Source organism: Boleophthalmus pectinirostris, unplaced genomic scaffold (assembly GCF_026225935.1).
Source record: "Boleophthalmus pectinirostris isolate CB_2022bp ecotype Guang Dong unplaced genomic scaffold, ASM2622593v1 HiC_scaffold_14, whole genome shotgun sequence".
Lineage (NCBI taxonomy): Eukaryota > Metazoa > Chordata > Actinopteri > Gobiiformes > Gobiidae > Boleophthalmus > Boleophthalmus pectinirostris.
In genome coordinates this window covers 26,564,949-26,589,245 of record NW_026571047.1, presented here as the reverse complement: position 1 = coordinate 26,589,245, position 24,297 = coordinate 26,564,949, and the positions used below count along the sequence as shown (strand labels likewise).

Here is a 24,297-nt window from a genome sequence, read left to right as displayed (position 1 = left end):
CCCTTAGCGGCGCATTACATACGTCGCGACCAAATAGCAGCGACGGTCAGACGGTTTCCACGAAGTGAAACTGGCTGATGAATCAGACTACCGCAATATGGCATTACACAAACATATCTTGTGTCTTTCCAATTACTGGTGTTCTTATTCATCAAAACTGCAGTAAAATTGCTTTATTACTGCGAATGAGCCCACTTTTCCACAGATCTGACCTGTAACTTGACCGTGTGATGTGGCTTCTTTGTCTCCATGGAGATAGTTAAATTAAAAACCAACTTGCTGAAAAAACAAGCAGGTGGCCGACTATCAGAAAAGTCACACGGTGCACCTTTAACTCTGTAAATGGTGTTTTAATGCTATTGCCTTCTGTTCCTAGTATTTTAGTGCAAACTTGGTAGTGGTCACTGCAATTTCAAGTACTTGGGGACATCACGCATGGCTGCACTGATGACTTTAGGCCTTAAACTCCGCTTTAAAGGGACAGTCCATAATTTAGGGCATAGGACTTCATTTCCTAGTGATCCAGAGTGTTGGAGACGTGTGGAGACACTTTTTTAAAATATTCCATCCAGTCCTTGTATTTGCAGAGGTCACTGGTGCTAGACTAGTGCATGTCAATGGCCATAGTTATCCTGCCACTAAAAACAGTCTCACCCACTCCACAAAACACCCGAAGAAAATCTATTATTACACCAGACTGTCCATGTAAATGTCTGTGTTGATAGAATCATTTTAGATGTAAAACTAACCTTGCGTCGCATGAATTGTCACATGTTGAGGGACTATTTTCTCAGCAGCAGCGGAATTGTACTGTCCTGGTAAGATAGGTGCTTGGTGATATCAGTCCACCACTGCCAGGTTTTCTATCAACTCGCTGCTGCTGCTTAGACATAAATCCTTCAAATGCGAGGTTGGTTTTAATTATAAAATCATTCTATCAATACATAAATTTACTACGTAATAATAGATTTGCTTCGGGTGTTTTGTGGAGTGGGTAAGACTGTTTTTAGTGGCAGGAGAACTATGACCATTGACATGCACTAGTCTAGCACCAGTGACCTCTGCAAATACAAGGACTGGATGGAATATTTTAAAAAGTGTAGGAAATGAGGTCCAAAAATCCAAACTGTCCCTTTAAGATCAGTATTTTTTGTCAAATTAGGTACATTTTCCTCTGTGTACAGTTTTCCCAATCCTGGCCTTAAGTATCTAGCTGGAGGATTATCTTACATTTTGTGAATATTACGTTATATTAATAATTGACTGAACCTTTAAATGCACCGATTATCCAAACACAATAAAACCAAAAAGTATTATATTATAAGTTATTGAAATTCAGAAAGATCACACACTAACGCTATTCCAAAGTCTAGAAAAAAGAAAAATAGTTTCATCAGGTAGGGCATCTGTTATAAAAAACATGTCCAAATTCATTTAAATTACAGTAAAAGTCAGATGATTGCATATTTCCAGTCTTATATTGGTACTTACACACCAATTCTGTTCTTGGAAATGCAATCTTCAACTGTAATGATATGTCCTAAAAGATATAATGTGTTTTTTCTCGGGTCTGTGCGAGCAAAGAAAAGCAAAAAATCACTTTATTAATAATTTATGAATCCCATTATGTGCACGGCATTAGAAAACAGGAAGTCAGTCAGTTATCAACATTTTTCTAACTGTGAGACGATAGAGAAAAGTGAGGAAACTATTAGGATTCAGTGCGTTTTCTCTTCTCCTCTTTTGTGTACACATGTTTTTTTTCTCTTTTCTTACAAGGCTAACAATGTAGTCTTAATGCAGGAAGCTCTAACCTGCCGCAAAAACATCAATAAAGAAAAGAAGAAGGGAGAGGAGTTTCTTATACTGCGAAACAAGGTGCCTTTTTAACACTGCGAACAATGGAACCACTTGAAAATAACTACAGCTTAATTAGTCTTAATAAAGCGTGAACTTTTATACACTTTTCTGCCCTTTTCTCCACGGAGATATTATTGTTATACGTTGATTTTATTGCGCAGTGTCGAAATAAACTTTATAATCACAATGGAGACAGGTGACTGTTCAGATCTGTGGAGAAGCAAGCCTGCACATGGTAAGAATTCATGTTTTTGAAAGTGTTTTTGCACTTTAAAACACCTGCAACTGAACAAATGCAAGAGAATTATGTTTAATGCCCTACTGTGGGACATTCTAGACAAAGACATTACATAGCCATGGAGACAAGCAAGTAGCAGATCCTCTGTCTTTAATTGAACAAATGATTTATTAAGAATTCAGGCTTAGTAACAACTTAATTAAAGGGCCTATGTTATATAAAGTTGACTCTTGTGAGCTTTAAACCATCTTATAATGTTGTTACCTGCTCAAAAACAGACCTGGAGTTGTGTTTTGTTTCCTTTATTATTAGCTTGTCTACATCTCCAAAGCTCAAAATGCTCTGTTCCACCTTGTGATGTCATGAAGAGGTAGTTTACCTTTTATTCAGTAGAGATTGGCAATCTGTGTGTCATTCGTTTGTTTTTCAAAATAAAACCAAAAATAAGAACATGAAAAACAACTATTTTCTTCATTATTTGTCTCCAAAACCAAACTGAAAAAATGGATAAAGATTTTTTATTTATATTTTTTTAAGTTTTTGATTTTCTGTTTAAAGAATAAAGGAAAAAACGGATTATGGACATTTTTACATTTCGGTTTTGTGTCGTGTACGGACTAAACCAGTACTGAACCAGGACTAAACCAGAACTACACCAGGAGTACTCAAGGACTAAACTTGTCTCAGTCTCGGTCTGGTCCCGGTCTGGTCCCAGTCTTGTCCCGGTCTTGTCCAGGTCTCAGTCTCGGGTTTCAGTCCCAGTGTCAGTCCCGGTCCTGTTTTAGTCCTGGTTTCATCCTTTTTTAGTCCTGTTTTAGTTCTGGTTCAGTCCTGGTTTAGTCCCGGTTCAGTCCGTATGCGGTGCAAAAGTCCGGCATCACAGTTTAAGTCACGGAAACTGGAAATGGCTTTTATGACAAAACGAATCGTTTTCCGTTTTTACATTTTGGTTTTAGAAACAAATAATGAAGAAAATTGTTTGTTGTTTGTTTTCTTATTTTTAGTTTTATTTTGAAAAACTAATTATACACAGATTATTGGCTATTGGCAAAAAACAGAAACCATCCAAATGATTCTGGTGAAGGCGTATGGAGTTTAAAAACGCAACGGAGCACTTCCTGTATTACCACTTGAGTGTTTGCAGTTTGAGAGAAGAACTCAGCCTAAATATGCAGGATTTGTGAGTTAAACATGTGTGAATGAAACTAAACACAAATCCAAATACATTTTAGACGAGTAAACAACATTATAACATCGATCAGGGAAGCGTGTTCTAATATGACCCTTTTAAATCAGGGAGAGATGACGCAATGTAGTTCTTAAAATCTAAACTGTTTTGAGAAACCCATGCAAAGCCTTTATTATTGAATTGGACCGGACTCTTCTGTCAGTATGATGTAATGGTTTGCTCTTTTAATACTTTTATTTTAATACATTAGTGGAGCATTAGTTTGAGTGCTTGTCCACCAACCTTAAAGACATCAGTTCAAATCTTCAGTGGTGATGAAAAAATATTGGGTGTCTTTTGAAGGTCGTCTTAAAACGCATCACTGCAGAATGTTTTATTTTGTAGTATAAATAGCTTCCAAGTTACAGGTCAGATCTGTGGAGTGCCGTCCCCTGATCACAGTAAGAATGTTGGTTTATCAAGTATTTTTGAACAGTAAAAGGTGATATATTACGTAAAATTTACTCTTGTGAGCTTTAAGACGTGTTACAGTGTTGTTACCTCGTCTAAAATAATTCATGTATCATTCGTTCATCTGTTTTTCAAAACAAAACCAAAAATAAGAAAACAAAAAAACAACAATTTACTTCATTTTTTGTCTCCAAAATAAAATTGTTTTCGATTTTGTGTTTAAATTAATAATGCAAAAAATATTTCCTGTTTCTGTGACTTAAACTGCGATGCAGGACACTTGCGCCGCATACGGACTGAACCAGAACTGAACCAGGACTGATCCCAGGACTAAACCAGGACTGAACTAGGACTGATCCCAAGATTGACCTAGGACTAATATTGGACTTGAGAGAGAGAGGTTCTGGTCCTGATTCAGCCCTGATTTAGTCCTGGTTCAGTCCTGGGATCAGTCTTGGTTTAGTCCTGGATAAGTCCTGGGATAAGTCCTGGTTCAGTCTTGGTTCAGTCCTAGTTCAGTCCTGGTTTAGTCCTGGTTCAGTCCGTATGCAGCGCAAAAGTCCGGCATCGCAGTTTAAGTCACGGAAACGGGAAATCGTTATCCGTTTTTTCATTTTGGTTTTGGAGACAAATAATAAAGAAAATTGTTGTTTTTTTCGTGTTCTTATTTTTTCGTTTTATTTTGAAAAAACAATGAACGAATGATACACAGATTTAAAACAGACCTGGAGTTGTGTTTTGATGTCATGAAGCGGTAGGTTTCAATTTAACATGCACCTTTTACCTTTTGTTCAGTAGAAATCGTCAGTTCCAGGGCTGAAATTATCCAAACGATCCTAGTGAAGGTGTATGGAGTTTAAAAACACAGTGGAGCACTTCCTGTATCACCACATGACATCACAAGGTGGAACAGAGTGAACTAACTAGACAGGGTTTGTGAGTTAAACATGTGTAAATGAAACAAAACACAACTCCAGGTCTGTTTGTGACGAGGAAACGACATTATAACATCGATCAGAAAACATTATTTACTCAGGTTCATCTTGATCTTTTTTGAAAACATAAAATCTACCTCAGATATTGAACTAAGATTTTAAAAACGATCCTTAATAACAGGAAGTGCGCCGCTGTGATGTGACCTTTCGGAGTTAATCCTGAGATCACCGCTCACCTGTGCCTATAAATCCTAATCAGGTTTGGATTATAATCTGCCCGGGCGGCGTGCATCTGTGACAATACGCTTTTAATTGCTTTCCTTATCTTTCTCAACAAACTCCGGCTTTGATGGGCGCTACACGGGTGATGGAGTACAAGCTAGCATGCAAATATGGAGTCTAAATTTGTTACGCTGATTTGTTATTCTACCTGTCTTTTCTACTCGTCACAATTGAAATCCTCATTATTTGGAAGTTATTTATGTACTGCCAAGTGTTAATCTGCACTGAGAGAATACATTTATTTCAATTTATGCCTAACATTTTCTGATTTATTCATGTTTGAAAATGTGTTGTGAGTTTGAGTTTTGAGGTGCCCTAACCTTTTAGATTACTACAAACTTTAACACCACACTTTTATTGACAGTACTCTTGCTTCAGTAAAAGGTTTGGTTACCCTTCCCAGTGCATCTATCCTTTGAGAATATTAGATTTTGTGAATTAAAAATACTTTTCTTGCTCTACTAATTACAATAACTTTCTTTTTTTTAAATAATTCAGTTGGTAAGAGCTTTTGTTGACTATGGCCACACCAATTTGTCAAAGTCTGATCCCGTCAGATCTCAGAATCTAAGCGAGGCCGGGTCTGGTTAGTCCTCGGATGGGAGACCACTGGGAAAATCAGGTGCCACAGGGGGGCGCCAGTTGCAAAAAACTGTTGCTGTGTCCTTAGTAGGGGTGTGCAAAAATATCGAAATATTGATATATTGCATCGTTTAATGTAATGATACAGTATCGATATCGTGGACTGCTGCATTAATATATCAGCAGGAGTAGTTTTTGTTATATTTTACTAATTATTTCGTTACAAGGCTGTAGTTTTGTTGTTTGCTTAAAGGAAGGAAACTCGTTTATGCAACACATTTGACATTATCACTGTTTTAATGATTAAAATTTTGGACAAACAAAAATATACAAATTAAAACAGCCTCGAAAAATGTCTGATTCATTTGTTTCTTTTTAACAAAATTCAGCACAGACCTTTATTAAAATCAATACATTTTAAGCTTTATTACATCTCAAAACCTGCACACAAACTTTTACTTTTTACTCTTTAAGGACATTTTTAAACAGGTGCTTTAAAACTTTTACCTAAGTAGATTTTTCATGTGATTCTTTAACTTTTAACTGAGTATTTTTTGCTCCGGTATCTGCACTTTTACTTAAAGGTTGTATGGAGGATTTTTTTTTAGTTTGAAATTGTCAGTGAAAGATTAAAATACCATTACAGAGACGCAGCAGCCTTGTAATTATGATGACCAAAAAAAAAAGAACGAAAATCTATCAACTGTGGACGTGTTGAGGCCAGATAAACATCAGCCAATAGAAAACGAGGCTCCCTCATTTTCTATTGGCTGTTAGATTGTCAATCAAACTCCCTAGTATAACTGACTCGTCGGAGCGCGGGGATTACGTGGTTTATGCAGCGGTTCTTAGAGGCTTTTTCGAACTGTCGCTTCCTCGCATTTCGCACAAAGTTTGTCGCGACGGCGGACGAGAATCCACGACCGGTTCGCCGCAAAAGAAAGTCCGTTTTTGAGGTCGCTGAAAGAAGAAGAGAAGTGGAAAAGTAGCAAAGCCAAACTGAGGTGATTCTTGGAGATCTCGTCCAGCGATGGCGCGACTGAAGCAGACGAAGGGTCTAAAAACTGACGGTCGCTGAATTACTTCTAGACAGGAAACTTCAACAGTAATTCTGAATGCGCACAAGGACTGTCGCTGTATTTCTCTTCCCTTAAAAAAATCCTCTATACAACCTTTAAGAAACACAACTGAGTACTTATTCCACCACTATTATGAAGTAACCTTTCTCTCACTTGAGTACTGATATTGTCTACTCTACCCGCTTCTGATCACGACTCAGATTTGATTAACAGGACAGCTCCTTATACAAGCCCGTTCTCTGTACATCTATGCATCATCCATCTCAAAAACGTCATGAATTTCAAAGCACTTTCCCCGTTTGACAGGCAAAGTGTATGGAATGAAGCCATCGCTGTTCGTCACTATAGATTTCCTTGTAATAGTGGAACATGTCAGAACCGGTCCACTCTTTGACAGACATTTGACTGGCACCGCTCACCTTTTTACACCCGAACTACAGCTCCGTTCAATTCATCTGCGGTCAATACTCAGCATGTGGCCTATAGCGCGAGTATGGAAGCAAAACCCGACTGTATGCGATAATGGAGCTGCCAGCAATCACTTAATCTTAATTGATGGCGCGTTGTAATTACGGGGCGTGTTTACAGTCGGCTTCAGCACTGGTAGAACAAGGTTTTGAGGTGATTTCCCACTTTTCAGAGGTCGTATATTTCGCAAAATTGACTCTTGTGAGCTGTAAGTCATGTTATTTCATCACAAACATACCCGGCGTTGTCTGAGTAACTCTTTATTATTAGTCTGTTTACGTCTTCGTAGCTCAAATTTAGGGCTGGATATTATTCAGAATTTGCCAATACAATACATACGTCGATACATAGATCATGATACGATACATACCTCGATACATAAGCCACGATACGATACAAAACTCGATCCATAAGCCACGATACGATACATACTTCGTTACATAAGCCACGATACGATACATACTTCGTTACATAAGCCACGATACGATACATACCTCGATACGTAAGCCACGATACGATACATACTTCGTTACATAAGCCACGATACGATACATACTTACGATACATAAGCCACGATACGATACATACATACATACTCGATACATAAGCCACGATACGATACATACCTCGATACATAAGCCACGATACGATACATACCTCGATACATAAGCCATGATACCATACATAACTCGATACATAAGCCACGATACCATACATACCTCGATACATAAGCCACGATACGATACATACCTCGATACATAAGCCATACGATACGATACATACCTCGATACATAAGCTCGATACATAAGCCACGATACGATACATACCTCGATACATAAGCCATACGATACATAGATACATACCTCGATACATAAGCCACGATACATACGATACATACCATCGATACATAAGCATACGATACGATACATACCTCATACATACATAAGCCACGATACATACGATACATACTCGATACATTAGATACCATGATACCATACAATAACTCGATACATAAGCCACGATACATACATACTGATACATAAGCCACGATACATACATACATCGATACATAAGCATATACCATACATAATGATACATAACACGATACATACATACCTCGATACATACGATCAGATAATACGATAATACCGATACATTACGATGATTACATACAGACAAACTGCACGGTCCTTTCACTGAACAAAAAAATAGAAGGTCGTCCACTGTTTTCGAAAACTCTGCACTTTCTGTCAACTTTTATTACTTTAACACGAGCCATTTTTCTATCCTTACCTGCACTAAAATACTCGCACTTGCTTTGACTCTCGTTTGATTTTTTTAGGCAAATGTAAATACGTGACTAATTATTTAAATATAAATATAAATATTTCGTATAAATATCATTTTTAATTGAAAAAATCAACAAAATACAAGGTGCAGACATGTTATTATTTGCCAAAAAGTCATTTAAAAAAACAGGCCATGACAACTTTTGAGGATTTCCAGTTCAAGTGGTGGGGGCAGAGGGGCTGAGGGGCTGGTCAAAGGGGCATGGAGGGTCGGAGTCGGCCCATGCATTAAATGACCCCTGCATTAAACGCTATGATATATCAATATTTCACTATTTTTTCCTACTCAAAATGGTCTGCTCCACGTCGTGATGTCATGAAGCGGTGGTTTTCATGTTAAAAGTTCCCTTTTACCCTCTGTTCAGTAAATATGGGCGATTTCAGGGCTAATCATCCAAATGATTCTCGTGAAGTTATACAGTTGACATTTAGTTAAGTGACAAATAACTAATTTGTTTCTATATTGTGGATGAAGAAATGTCAATGATGGATTGGTGGCAAGTGAGCGTTGATTGAATTGATTTATTAGAGTCAAAACACTTCTAACTATCAAGTTATGATTTGGTCCTGGTTTGAATCCAGTTTAATCATGGTGTAGACTTGGTTTGGTCTTGTTCTAGTCCTGTTTTAGTTCCAGTTTTAGTCCCAGTTTAGTCTTATTTCACTGTGGTGTCTTTGCAAATATGATCACTGTCTTTATTACACATATTATACCAAATGAACAGAGCTTCCCTCAAGCGCTCACACATTTCTGTAAACAAACAGCTCCGTATCGTCTTTGTTTACTCTTTTTGTAACAGAATTTCCCCTCTCCTCTTTCTCCAGGGAAGCTTCGTGGCGGCCATGACGGCGACTCTGAGACAGATGGACGACTATCATTACAGCCATCTGATCAGCACCTTTGGGAAGATCAGGAGCGATGTGGTGGTGAGTTCTGCCTTATCAGGAAGTCAATGTCGCGAGCACGCAAACCAATCTCCGTAGAGTTGCGCGGAGAGGAGGCTGTCTGCTCGGAAACGCTGTGTGAAACCTCGCACGACCTCGGCAGTGTCGTGTGGAGAGGCAGAGCAGATTGGCGGCCATTTCGTTGGTTCTCAGATGAAATTATGCAGATGCTGTTGGTTTGTGGAGATATTCACGGATCTCAGACACAAGGATTTACCATGGCAACGATTCTCCAGTGTGTATTGTTGTCATTTTATATTTGCGCTACTTATATACGTTGTATAAGTATGCATATAAATGTATCTGAAATGTGCGACCTTCTAGAGTAAACAGAACACAAAAAACACAAAACTAAACTTAATTTAAAGCCACAGTATAATCATTCATTCATCAATCATTCATTCACTCGTCTTTTAAAATAAAAAAAAAAAAAAAAATAAGAAAATGTAAAAACAACAGTTTTCTTCATTATTTATCTCCAAAAACAAATGAAAAAAAAAATAATTATTATTTTTTTTTTTTCAGTTTTCGATTTTGTGTTTCCCATTTCTGTGATTTAAACTGCGATGCCATACGGACTAAACCAGGACTGAACCAGGACTGAACCAGGATTAATCTTGGACTTGAGATCGAGAGAAAGACCCCGAACCCGAGGAGCAGGGTGTCCATAAAGTGTGACCAGGTGACAGTGGTTGTGCTTTGTTCCCTGAGGCTCTGCACCAGTCCTTTCACCTATAGTCACCCGACGGTCTACGCGGGCTCACCTGCAGGCCCGTCCCAAGACTCAGTCCTGATTCAGTTCTCATTTAGTCCTGGTTTAATCCTGGTTCAGTACTGGTTTAGTCCTGGTTCAGTCCGTATGCGGCGCAAAAGTCCGGCATTGCCATTTAAGTCACGGAAACGGCCGTTATTTATTTATTTATTTATTTTTATTTTTATTTTTTTCATTTTGGTTTTGGAGACAAATAATGGAGAAAATAGTTTTTCTTTTTTTTTTTTGTTTGTTTGTTTCATTTTCTTATTTTTGGTTTTATTTTGAAAAATGAATGAATGAATTATACACGGATTCAGTATGCAACATAAAAACAAACAAACAAAAAAAAAAACACTTAAAGGCATGTTTCATTTTGGTTTGGTGGGCTTGCATCTCCACAAACCTGACTCTTTCTTGACCCGGTGGAAAGTCTCCCCCTGCTTGTTTCCATGGAAATGCTTTTCCTTTGACTATATCTGTCTGTCACGGTATGACATAAAACCTCCCTGTCATCTGTGTCAGTGGAGAATGTTCCGAAGTATGGTTTTAAATTCAGAAGGACTCACACAGGTGCCACCTCCAGAAAGCTTTACTGAGGCAGAGTGGTTTGATCTGTCACCTCACAGCTAAAAGGTCTTTGGTTCAATTCCCAGTCCAGGTGCTGTCTGTTTTTTTTGTAGCGTTGTCATCTTTACCCTGAAGCTGCGTACAGTTTTCCACATTATACAAATGATCAAACTTCTGTACACTATTGCGACCCCGGAAACCACAAGCGTCTGACACCTTCTACGTATCAAAAGCAAGATTAGTTCTGTTAGCCCATTTTCCTTCTCTCACAAAGCGCTGTGAAATTGAATTGGAGTTAGTCATAGAGTGGCTCTGAGCCTGGAGTGTGCGCTCTGTGATAGTGAGTCCGCAGAGGAGCACCGGCCTCTGCCAAACACTACGGAGGAAGAGGACGAGGAGGAAGAAGAGGAGGGGTTAAGTCAGGGTCTTAAATCCTCCCTTAAAGATGGATTTTATAATATACTGGCAGATTAGACGGAGTGTGCGCTGTACGGACATCTGCAAATCCCAAATCAAATGTGTTTAAACTTAAAAAGTGAAAGTAAACGTCACAATTGAGGGAAAAAAAAAAAAGAAAAGAAAAATCTGGCCTTATTGTATTGAGTATTGCTATGACGGCAAATTTATCTGGATTTGAATGTGTTTTGAAGCGCACTATGTCACTTTTCTGCTTGTCTCCATGGAAATATTGCTATATTGCTTTGCCTGCTATGCTCCACAGTATGGCATTAAACTTCTTTCCATCTTTCACTTACTCAATTACAGATTTTTTTTTTTGTTTATTGCTGAAAATACCTTGAAAAACATTCGTACTCACAGCGAGCAGGATCATAACTCCACAGATCTGACTCGTTACTTGGCTTGGTGGTGTCTCCATCTTGTTTCTATGGAGCATCCTTTTTCACTGACAAAATTTCAAAACTTTTTCATGACCCAAAATGAATTTTTCATGACTTTACGGCACCGAAATGTGTAGAATTGAGCATACTAAATACTAAATATGAAATGTTAACCCTTTCCCAGTGGTGGAGTTAGTAATCTGGGGCCCTAGGTGAACTTGAGTTTTTTTTTACATTTATTGTCTGTTTTTATTTATTTATTTATTTATTTATTTCGGTCACAGGTATATTTTGACATTAATTCATAAACAGTCATATTTAACATATACAGACCGAAAAGGTGCAGGCTGAAGCTTAAGCTTATTATGCCTTTACCCTTTATTCCTTTGTCAGAGCTTCATCTTGACACCAGTTCATCTTCATAAATACAGCAGGAAGAAACAAGCTAATCAGTAACAGAACAACAAAGTTCTACAGCACAAACTAAGTCTCATATTTCCTGTATCTGTCCAGAGTTAAACATTTAAACTTCTTTATGAAGTGAAAGAAAGTGGTGCACAATTTTAGGTTTTCTGTACAGTTGTTCCAGAGCTCCACCCCTTTAACAGATTTACAAAATTTCCTAATGTTTGTTCTGATTTTCTTTTTAATAAACATGGTCGTGCCTCTGAGCTCATATTGGCTCTTTTGGATTTTGAACATGTTCTGTAACGATTTCGACAGGAGATTGTTGTTTACTTTGAACATGATTTTAAGAGTGTACAGGTCGACTAAATCATAAAATTTCAGCGTTTGAAGGTTTATAAATAATGCATTGGTTGGTTCGTTATAAGTTGATAATGTGATGCTCTTATTGCCTTTTTTTGTAGGGTAAAGATTGGCTTTGTATTCATCTTATATGTATTGCCCCAAATCTCAATACCGTAGGTTATGTAGGGCATTACCAGCGAGTTATATATAATAAAAAGACAAAATAAAAAGTTTTATCCCATTCTATTGAAATAGAGTGGATTCGAAATGTGTCTTATTAGTTAGGTCACTTACTAGATAACCAGAGCTGAAAGTAGTTTTATTTTGGTTGCTAGTACAATTACTTTTTTTTTTTTTTTTACATTCATTACATACAGTATAATTATGATTATGTTATGATATGTTCAAATCAGGGAAAGGGATCGATGCTTTGACAGTTAAAATAGATTTGATAATCAGATACTATTTAGTTTTCTTGTTTAAAAGTAAAACTACTCTCAATTAATGTCATATTGAGAGAAAATCAAATTGCTCTGAGGCCTCGGCCATTAGTGACATTGAGGGCAGTTAGTTGGGGGCCCCTCCAGGTTCGTGGGCCCTAAGCAACCGCCCACTGACTGTTGCTTAATGGTAGCGCCACCTCTGCCTTTTCCATTCACCTTATAGTTTGGTATTATAGGTTTTTAACATTTAAAATCCTGTCAGTGCATTTATTGTTGTCTCTTTTAGACAAAAATCGCAGATGTTCATAAATAATTATAATAGTCTAATGATAACTTAACAGAACGCTGTAGTTGCATGAAAGAGATACTGAAAATCCAATTAGTTTTTTTCTATTTCCATGACTTTTCCAGGATTTCCATGACCTTGAGAACCCTGCGTAGAACATTACTGACACAGCAATAACCAAATCTGCATGGAGACGGACAGAAAAGTTACATAGTGCACACCTTTTAAAAGCAGAGGGTTAAATCAAACTTATAAAACATCAAAGTAAGAAATATTTGGTTATAACAAAAAAAGTCAACGCAAGCTTTGCCCTGTGTGGTTCTATGTATTTGTATTTAGTGTGAAAAGTTGATTTAAATTCAAATTATCTGTTTCTCAAGGCTGTTTTGGGGGGAAATGCTGCCAGACAGTTCATTTCTCCAACTATTTAGTTTACACAAAGAATCCCAAAGTGAGTCCGTCTGAGTAGAAAAGCATAGGCACAGTTTGCACAGCAGCTCCAAACACAACAATGCAAAGGTACATTTAAAAAAAAAAAAAAAGATTTCCTCCTCCTTTTTCTGTTATATAATGAGAAAAGTCACTAAAAGCAAAACTGTAACTTTAAAGGTGCACTGTGTAACTTTATGGTTGGAGGAAGACCTGCTTCTTTCCATGGAGATGTCATTGTTTTGCTTAGAATGTTCCACAGTGTGACATTAAACAGCTCTACTTTACATTTATTAAATTACAGGTGGTTTTATAGCTCAAAAATATCTTAAAAAAACAGGCATTCTGACCTCAAGCAGGGTCACCTCTCCACAGATCTGACATGTAACTCTAGATGAAGCAATAACATCTCCATGGAAAAACGCATTTGATGTACCGTCGATCAAAAATGTTACACAATGGACCTTTAACACAGAATATGAATCAAAAAATTGTGGACGCATCTTCTCATTCAAAGTTTGTTTACTCTTTATTTTTACTACTTTATTCATTTTATATACCGTATTTTCCACACTATTAGGCGCACTCTTAAGCCAAAAAACGACTGCGCGCCACAATCCAGAGCGCCCCATACACGAATCCACTCGGGTGTCCCAGCACGACTTCAGTAAACTACAAAGCCGCACCACCCGCAGAAAACGCAAACACACACGGAGCAGACAGCGACCGCACAGCGAAACACACCCACAGACACACTCATCACTCCACGCCGACGAGGAACGGAACGGAGGAACGAACCGAAAAAGCGAGTGCAATGTGCCACTTCTAGACACAACTGAACAACTGAGTCACTGCGAACACGCCGACAATCCAGCGATCCCAGACAGCACCTCCCTACACGCCACAACTGAACAAAGCCCAGAGTCACCGTGAACGTGACAAACAAACAAAACCACTCACCCATCACACTGTTGTGTTTCGTTTAAAGTCCAGTGCGGTTTATTTGTGAAAGAAGTTTGAAAATAGACCATTTAATAACAGTGTGTTTTATAATCCAGAGCGCCTAATAGCCCGGAAAATACAATACATACAGAAGACATCAAATATACATAGATTAAGGCAACGTTTATATGATGACGGTCTGAACAGAAGACGCAAAAGTGGTGTAGCGTCTTCGCTTTTATTCCACGTTTAAACGAGTGTTTTCAGGAGGAAATCTGCGTGCATACGGTAATGCAAAAGTGTGTGGAATTTAAATGGGTATGCATGCCAGGCGGCTCGGTGGTGATGTATGTGACGTAAACACGTATGCAATGAGAGCAGATCTGACCAGAGTTTTGCATCTTGGGCAGTGTAGACAGAAACGCTACAGTGGAGTGTTTTCAACTTTTCCATTCTTTAGGGTGGTTTTAAATTTTTGCATCTTGAAGCCCCAAAAATGGCGTCACCATCTAAACCAGGGGTGTCCTAACTTTTTTCATCTAAACACAAACGGAGCAGAGGGCTCTGGTGACTGGTGCTGAATACAGTGAAGAATTGAAATATGTGCATGTTTAACACGGTAGAATGAACCATCAGTCTTTATTCATGCTAAGATCCTCAAAATCACACACTAAATATTCAATATTTGCTTTATGAAGGTAGATTTTCAAAAAACTTGGATTAAAAATTATTTTTTAATTGATGCAAGCTAATTTGGGCCAATTTACCTGGAAGTCTGAGGGCCAAGAAATTTTTTTTCTGAGGGCCGCATTTGGCCCCCGAGCCATAGTTTGGACATGTCTGGTATAAACAAAACGCACTTCCGATAAAATATTTTGTCGTTTTTACCCGCAAGTTCTCGTTTAAACAGGCTCCAAGAAATATGGAATTATGTAGTAAAGAAAAAAGTTAAATAACGTTACGTTACAGTTCAGATCTGTGGAGAGTCGCCCATATTCACAGAGGGAATCATTGTATTTTTGAGCAATAGAAACGCCTGTAATTAATAAATAAATGCTAAATGTATATGTTTAATGTCATACCATGGAACATTTCAGGCAAAGCAATAACATCTCCATGGAGACAAGCAGGTAGCAGACCCTCCACCAGAAAAGCTGCACAGTGCTCCTTTAAAAAGACCCAAGATTATTATTGAGTTTTAAATGTTTGGATCTCTCGTTTGAAACCCTGAATTTAAACCAAATGTCTTGTACAATTTCTAAAAAAAAAAAGAGAGAATTTTATTTATTTCTTTGCTTTGAATAGACTCTTTGCTTTACCCACAGTTGAAATATTTGACAGAAATCATCTCAGTTTTACATTCAATGCGTGTGTCACCTTGGGCTGTTTCTGCCACAGAGCCAAAAACTCACACACATTTCACTTTAGATTCCTCTCATCTTTGAACTAAAAACGCTCAGATTTTTTTTCCCTTCTCTTTTGCAGGACTTTTTAATGGAAACCTTCATCATGTTTAAGAATCTGATTGGAGAAAATGTCTACCCCTCGGACTGGATTATAATGAACATGATGCAAAACAAGTAAGTCCAAGATCTATAGCTTTTTGTTGACAGTTACTTACTAAACTCTGACTTATCACGAATGAAAGATGCAATGTTATTTTGGGGTTAAAGCTACCATTTGTAAGTTTTGAGCCATTGAGATCGGCTCATTGGCTTGAATGGGCGGTCTTGTTTGTGTTGTGTCCAATTAAACACCTGATGCTGTACGCCGTTGTTTTCCCGACTCTTATAATGCATTTGTGGTCTACTCTGCCCTACAAAGGCAAAAGAGCTTAACTCACCAGACTGTGAAACTGAGAAAAATGACTTCAAAGTTTCTGTTTTGTCCAGACAAAAGTATAATACAGCTCCCAAAATTTGACAACTAGTTGCTATAATGAAAAAAATATTTGGATGTGAACAATATTGAGCTCAAAATGGACCTTTGACCCTTATTTGTCAGTTCCTGTGCTCTGCCTTTGCATCGTGAGCCAAAAATAAGGAGTCGTGGCAAGGCAAAAGGCACTAACTGACAAGATCAGTACAGCCGCCAATGCCTCCTCTCAATTTAATTTCTGCCCAGCGACTAGGTCAGAAATCGGAATACACTAGACCGGAAGTTGTAGACCGCGCACTGGCCAATCAGCGAAGAGCTGTGAAGCCATGACGTCAAACTCAAGCGTCTGTCTGAGTCCCTTTTGTGGTTCAACACAACAGTAAACAAAGCGGTCGAGATGGATGTAGATGAAGACATATATTCTGTGTTGGCAACAATTCCCGAGATCGAGGATTTAAAGCCGGAACAAAGAGAATGTTTGGTGAATTTATCAAGGAGGAAAGACGTTATTGCCCTTCTTCCTACGGGATTTGGCGCATTACATACAAATAGCAGCGATTGGTTAAATAAAAAATGTACCTGTCTGCTGTCAAGCGAATGATTCCTAATGCTGCGAGGTCAGACGGTTTCCACGAAGTGAAACCGGCTGATGAATCAGGCTACATACATCCATTATAAAAACACTCATCAAGGTCGAGTCATCATGGTGTTTGTTTGAAATGATAGAGAAGACCTTTGTATTTCTGATCAGGATTGCGCGGCGACACTTACACAGTTAAACAGTTTGACAAGTGACTTTGCAGTATAGTGTGTACAGTATGAATAAATACACCAAATACTTTCACATTAAAGATAATATAGTATAACTGAATACAAAGATAGATTTATTTAATGTGTTAAGACTCTTTGCCAAGGCCGCAACAAAAAGAAGGAGGCGAGAGGTTGGGTTTTAAATCTAAATCATAAACAAAAACATACACAGCTACTGCCTTTCGCCTTTTGCCTTTGCACAACTCCTTATTTTTGGCTCGCAATGCAAAGGCAAAGTACAGGAACTGACAAATAAGAGTCAAAGGTCGATTTTGAGCTCAATATTTTTCACGATATTTATTCACATAATAACGACGCTCTCAAATACAAACAAAATGACATGACCAAACCTTTGTAGGGCAGTATACTGATCAGTCTAGTGACCACCGATGCTTACTACTTTTCAAGGTGCATTGTGGGAAATTTTGAGTGCTTTACGTTTTCAAGAACTGGACTTTCGGACACCCTTAAAAACGGCGTGACACCTAAATAGTGCCTTAAGGAGGAAATAGTGTGGACATTTGGAGTGTTTGAGTGACTGATGTTTAAAACGAACAATAATTCAACAATAATACGTCTTTATTTATTTTTTAACACATGCCCAGCTCTTTCCACACATTCATAAAACAGGATTGCAGCTTTGAAACACTCCAGTTGTTGCTTGGAAACTGTAGCGAGGAGTGACTGGACTTTTCTAGTGGTGTTCTCTTCATGCAAATATCTAAACAAGGGCCTGGCAGTTCTGTGTTCAGTTCTGCGGTTCAGACGAGCAGCCGGCGAAAACGGTCCAATGAATTATAGATGTCAGAGCGAAACGTGCTGTGCTAATCTCCAAACTTACTCACAGTGTGTCTTTTGTTTGTACCTGTCAGACTGATCCGGGGTTCTCGCTTTACTGATGGCTGCTGCTTCAGATCTTCTTTTTTTTGTTTTGTTTTTTCTTTTTGTGGAGTATAAAAAGAAATGGAGTTGGATTTGCAGTGCTGGAGCTGGTGTCAGAAGAAGTTATGAGATTCAGAGTGATGTAGTTTTTTTATTTGCGGTTTGATTTCTACTACAGAGAATTACTACAATACTTTGAGTTTGGAACAGTGTATGACAAAAAGAAGCGATTTTGAGTCATCATTATGTTTCAGAATAAGAAGTGTTGTTGTGTAATCCAGCAGTAATAGTCTGAAGGCTCCACTATCTGCTTGTCGTCATGGAGATGTTATTGCTTTAACTGGAATGTCCCATAGTATGCCGTTAAACAAATTTGCATACAGCGTTCCCCCGGTGTCTTAAAAAGTTTTTGAATTTGGAAATAATACCTTAAAAAAAACTGAAAAAGTCTTGAATTTTTATAATTTGGTCTTAAAATTTGTGCATATTGCATTTCTCCACAAAAGTTTAATTTGTCAACCAACGTTATTTGGTTAAATATAAAACGTGTTCAAGAATTTAGTTTTTCTTTGTCGGTAGGTCTATGAAATAAGCTGTGAAATAACTATTAAGTTTTTATATAAATGGTTTTAAAAAGGTCTTAAAGTCTTAAATTATGAGCCAGAGTGTTGGAGACGTGCGGAGACACTTTTTAAAATATTCCATCCAGTCCTTGTATTTGCAGAGGTCGCTGGTGCTAGACTAGTGCATGTCAATGGCCATAGTTTATCCTGCCACTAAAAACAGTCTTACCCACTCCACAAAACACCCAAAGAAAATCTATTATTACACCAGACTGTCCATGTAAATGTCTGTGTTGATAGAATAATTTTAGAAGCAAAACCAACCTCGTATCTGAAGGATTTATATCTGAGCAGCAGCAGCAGTGAGTTGTACTTCCTGACAGAAAGTTCGGCAGTGGCGGACTGATATGTGAAAAAAATAGTCCCTCAACATGCGGCGATCCAAGGTTAGTTTTATTTCAAACATTATTCTATCGACACAGACATTCACATCTACAGTCTGTCGTAATAATAGATTTTCTTCGGGTGTTTTGTGGAGTGGGTAAGACTGTTTTTAGTGGCAGGATAAATATGACCCTTGACATGCACTAGTCTAGCACCAGTGACCTCTGCAAATACAAGGACTGGATGAAATATTTTAAAAAAGTGTCTCCGCACGTCTCCAACACTCTGGATCACTAGGAAATGAGGTCCTAATATCCAAAAAAATGTCAAAAATTCCAGACTGTCCCTTTAAAAGAGCTTTGAATTTTACTTGAAGAAAGCTGCAGGAAAACTTTACATATCATTAATTTCACTATTATTGCTCAGAAATGCCAAAAAAGTATCCATTCTTCTGTGTGGCATCTCGCTTGTAAGTAAGTAAGTAAGTAAGTAAGTAAGTCTTCCATTTATATACATTCTGTTGAACATTCCAGTACAGCGCTGGGCAATTTAACCTTAATAAAATGTTGATTTATTTTTTATTTTTCTTCCTCAATTAACTCTATTTTCGATGTATTTTTTATTGCTCTTCACTGTGCTGTAAACTAAAGAAAATGGTCAAAACTGAACAGACTGTATTCAGTGATCATGTTTAGTCCAGTGGAGAAATCTTTTATGAATGAGATAAAACAAGCACACAACAAACACACAAAACCCCAAACACTGAAATTGAATTTGACGTCACTGCATCCCAAAGCGTCAGCGCTGTGATCCTGTGCTGAAATCTGCTCTGTGTGACCAAAGTGAGAAACCAATGCAAGAAAGTGAGAAAAACAAAAAAACTATTTTCTTCCAAACAAATCGATTTGAACTGCAAATTTGATTAATCGATTTAATAAATTTTTTTGTCCAGCCGTATCCCAGTGACAGAGAGTATAGTGTAAAATGGAGGTAAAGAGTTTGAAGAGACATTCACAAGTTCTTTTTTAGTTTTTTTCATAGCTGGTAATTTGACCTTAAAGGTTGTATGGAGGATTTTTTTTTGTTTTTTTTGTTTCAAGTTGTCAATGATAGATTATAGAGGTGCAGTAGCCTTGTAATTATGATGACCAAAAAAAAGAGAATAAAAATTCATCAACTCTGGACGTGGTGGGGCTAAACATTTGCCAATAGATAACGACACTGCCTCGTTATCTGTGAGCTGACAGGCTGTCAATCAATCTCCCTACGTTTCTAGCGTAACTGACTTGCCTGCGCGCCGCCGGTACGTGGTTTACGTACGACTGTCACGCAGTCCACAGACGCAAGACGCACAGACGCTGTTTACTCCACCAACGCAACAGTTCTTAGCGGCTTTTTTTGACCTATATCTTCCTCGCAGTTCGCACAAAGTTTGTTGCAATGGCGACAAGAATCCAGGAGCAGTTAGTCGCAAAAGAAAGTCCGTTTTTGAGGTCGCTGAAAGAAGAAGACAAGGGGAAAAGCAGCGAAGCCAAACTAAGGTGACTCTTGTGATTCATTCCAGCGATGGCGCAACTGAAGCAGACGCAGGGTCTAAAGACTGACGCACTGGTCCACAAATTACTCCTGGACAGGTCACTTCTGCTTATTATGAAAACGTACTTTATTTCCAAGAGCTAGTCAAACGTTTTTCAGGACACGAAAGCGATATCCTATGTCTGAAAACGTAATTTTCAAGGCAAAGAAAGAGTCCGCTTGCTGCTGCGTGTTGTAGCTAGTTCATTCGCACTGAATCTCCGCGCAACCTTCTCTGCACCCCTTTCCTGCTCCTGTCCCCGCTGCCCGTTCCGCTCTTCTCCCTGCTCCTCACTTCTCGTCCGCGAACGAAATGTCCGCACACCCCCTCCCCCCGCTCCTCACTTCTCCGCCTTCTACGTAGGAGCTGTAGGGGAGGGGGGGTGGTTTCACGCATGCGCAACATTTGAAAAAGGACAAACAGTTGCTGGATTTCTCGTTCCTTGGAAAATCCTCTATACAACCTTTAAGACAGTGAAACAGTGTGCCTGATGCTACAACCTAACCCTAAACCACCATTAAGGCTGAGTATCATTAAGAATTTGCCGATACGTACATACCTTACCATACATACCAATCTCGATACAGTGACTTTTGATTTGATATATTTCAAATCGATCTGATACAGTTCAACAAAAGTAAAGTCTAAATCAGGGCTGTGATACTAAAAGTCTTTGTTAAACCACTTCTTGTGTAAAGTTCATATGAAACACAAACATTTTAATCATCAAAACTGTGAAAATGTCAAATGTGTCGCATAAATGAGTTTCCTTCATCTGAACAAACAGCAAAACTGTAGCTCTGTATCAAAATAATTCAACAAAATATACCAAAAAATACTCTTGGCGATACATCGGTACAGCAGCCCACGATATCGATTCTGTATCATCGCATTAAACGATATTTTGATATTTTTGCACCACCATACAGGGCAAATATAGTAGATAATGTAATAGTTTTGTATACCAATTTTGCAGTTTTAAGCAACATTTTTTGACACTAAAATTTGAATTTCATGACTCTCCGATCTAATTTACAACTCCTTTACAATGTTTTGACTCTCCACACCTTGCAAGTCCACACTTTTCTTTCTAATTTCTTTCGCTGCCAAATGCACTTGGACATTTCGTATAAGCTTTTAGGAACGCAATTAGTTTATATCGATTATTTTTGAGTCAATGCATCATCCGAACGCCTACGTCTGCTCCTTCTCCTTACACTTTTAGTCCTATTTTGAGTTGACAGCCTGTGAGATTAATTGCGCATTCACGTCAGCGCAGTCGTCTTTATATTCACCTTTCGGAAGTTGGGTCATTGTTTAACTTCTAAAATTCAAAATGTGACTCATGTTTTAGCGACTCTTTGCGCTGCCAGTCTCAGTCTGTTTAAATATTGTAGGCGTTAGCTCACTTCTCCTCTCATTAGCCTAACCCCGGCATGTTTGATCAGCGGTTAGTGTCCTCCATAGTGACAGGCCCGGGCTAACGCGTTAATGCAGCCCAGTGGAGGGTTTTGTAGAGTTTTTTCTCGGTTCGTCGCATTAATGGAATAAAGACAAAAGAAATTATTATTTTAACTATTTTAAGAGCGTCAATGTCGAAGCTTCAGACAATGGAGAGTTTCACATTGGCTTGTTCTGTTAGTTAAAGGGCCCGTATTACGACATTTTCCGATCTGTTATAATGTTTCCTCATCACAAACAGACCTGGAGTTGTGTTTTGTTTTATTCAGACTTGTTTAAAGGTTGTATGGAGGATTTTTTTTGTTTTAAGTTGTCAATTGTTGTCAATGATAGATTATAGAGGTGCAGTAGCCTTGTAATTATGATGACCAAAAAAAAGAGAATAAAAATTCATCAACTCTGGACGTGGTGGGGCTAAACATTTGCCAATAGATAACGACACTGCCTCGTTATCTGTGAGCTGACAGGCTGTCAATCAATCTCCCTACGTTTCTAGCGTAACTGACTGCCTGCGCGCCGCCGTATGTGGTTTACGTACGACTGTCACGCAGTCCACAGACGCAAGACGCACAGACGCTGTTTACTCCACCAACGCAACAGTTCTTAGCGGCTTTTTTTGACCTATATCTTCCTCGCAGTTCGCACAAAGTTTGTTGCGATGGCGACAAGAATCCAGGAGCAGTTCGCCGCAAAAGAAAGTCCGTTTTTGAGGTCGCTGAAAGAAGAAGACAAGGGGAAAAGCAGGGAAGCCAAACTAAGGTGATTCTTGAAGATTCATTCCAGCGATGGCGCGACTGAAGCAGACGCAGGGTCTAAAGACTGACGCACTGGTCCCAAATTACTCCTGGACAGGAAACTTCTGCTTATTATGAAAACGTACCTTATTTCCAAGAGCTAGACAAACGTTTTTCAGGACACGAAAGCGATATCCTATGTCTGAAAACGTAATTTTCAAGGCAAAGAAAGAGTCCGCTTGCTGCTGCGTGTTGTAGCTAGTTCATTCGCACGAATCTCCGCACAACCTTCTCTGCACCCCTTTCCTGCTCCTCTCCCCGCTGCCCGATCCGCTCTTCCCCCTGCTCCTCACTTCTCCAGGCACGGAATCTCCGCGCACCGCTCCCCTCTCCTCTCCCCTCTCCTCTCTCCTCTCTCCTCTCCCTCTCCCTCTCCCTGCTCCCTGCTCCGCTCTTCTCCCTGCTCCTCACTTCTCGTCCGCGAACGAAATGTCCGCACACCCCCTCCCCCCGCTCCTCACTTCTCCGTCTTGCCTAACCAACACTGTAGTTAGTTGTTTACAAGTCATGTGCAGCACCGGCTGTAAACAAACCTGTTTCTGGCGTAAAGAGGAGGCGGGAGGAGGCGTTTCTACGTAGGAGCTGTAGGGGAGGGGGGGTGGTTTCACGCATGCGCAACATTTGAAAAAGGACAAACAGTCGCTGGATTTCTCGTTCCTTGGAAAATCCTCTATACAACCTTTAACACGCAGCCTTGGGATCAGGGCTGAACGATTTTAAGAAAAAATTGAATTGCGTTTTTCCTGGCAGATATATTATTCCTGGCAGATTTCGATTTCATTCACGATTTTTTTTTTTTTTCAAATCAAGTTTCCATGCACTTGAACATTTGCAAACATCACTGAAAGTTAAATCATACCAGAGGGTGTGGGTGCCCAGCGTGTCTCGACGGTCAAAAATCCGTCACTTTACAGGCATTGTTTATTGAGCAGAAGAAACTGCTCAAGATGCTGGACTTTTGCACCACATATGGACTGAACCAGGACTAAATCAGGACTGAACCAGGACTGAACTAGAACTGATCCCAGGACTGAAGCAGGACTAAAACAGGACTAAACCAGAACTAAACAAGGACTGAACCACGACTAAACCAGGTCTAAACCAGGACTACACCAGGTCTAAACCAGGACTACATCAGGTCTAAACCAGGTCTTTGATTAATCATTAATGTTTTTATATATTAAAATTATCATCATTATTGTTACTACTACTAATCTGCATAAATAAACTCTACAACATCTAAACCAAAACCACTGTAGAGCCACATCAGCCCATTTGAGATTCTAATGTGTTTAATGCAGCTTTGCACACATTTGTGTACGTTTTACAGAAACAAAACTTAAAACCACATGGATCATTTGCATAAAGTATAATTGCTGAAAAAAACAGCTGGCTCCTTGTGGGCTGATCCGGTTTAGCTTCTGTCGGACTAACGGACACGACTCGGTGGAATATGTGCGTTCTTTCTGTGACGGAGGGATTTTGATGATGCATACACGTGTGAAATAGTTAACGAGACAAAACCTGGGTCAGTTAGAAGCGCTCCAAAAATGTGGCTTTGA

The 24,297-nt window shown here is 38.9% G+C and overlaps 1 protein-coding gene across 1 annotated transcript in view; it reads left to right on the top strand.

Annotated features, from left to right (window-relative positions):
- The window catches only part of dock1 (dedicator of cytokinesis 1), a 708,121-nt gene that overhangs the window by 465,234 nt on the left and 218,590 nt on the right, over positions 1 to 24,297 (top strand). Inside the window, exons 28-29 of the mRNA XM_055150424.1 lie at positions 9,258 to 9,359; positions 15,873 to 15,967. Coding sequence (XP_055006399.1) covers positions 9,258 to 9,359; positions 15,873 to 15,967 — 197 coding nt within the window. The remainder of the gene's footprint in view (positions 1 to 9,257; positions 9,360 to 15,872; positions 15,968 to 24,297) is intronic.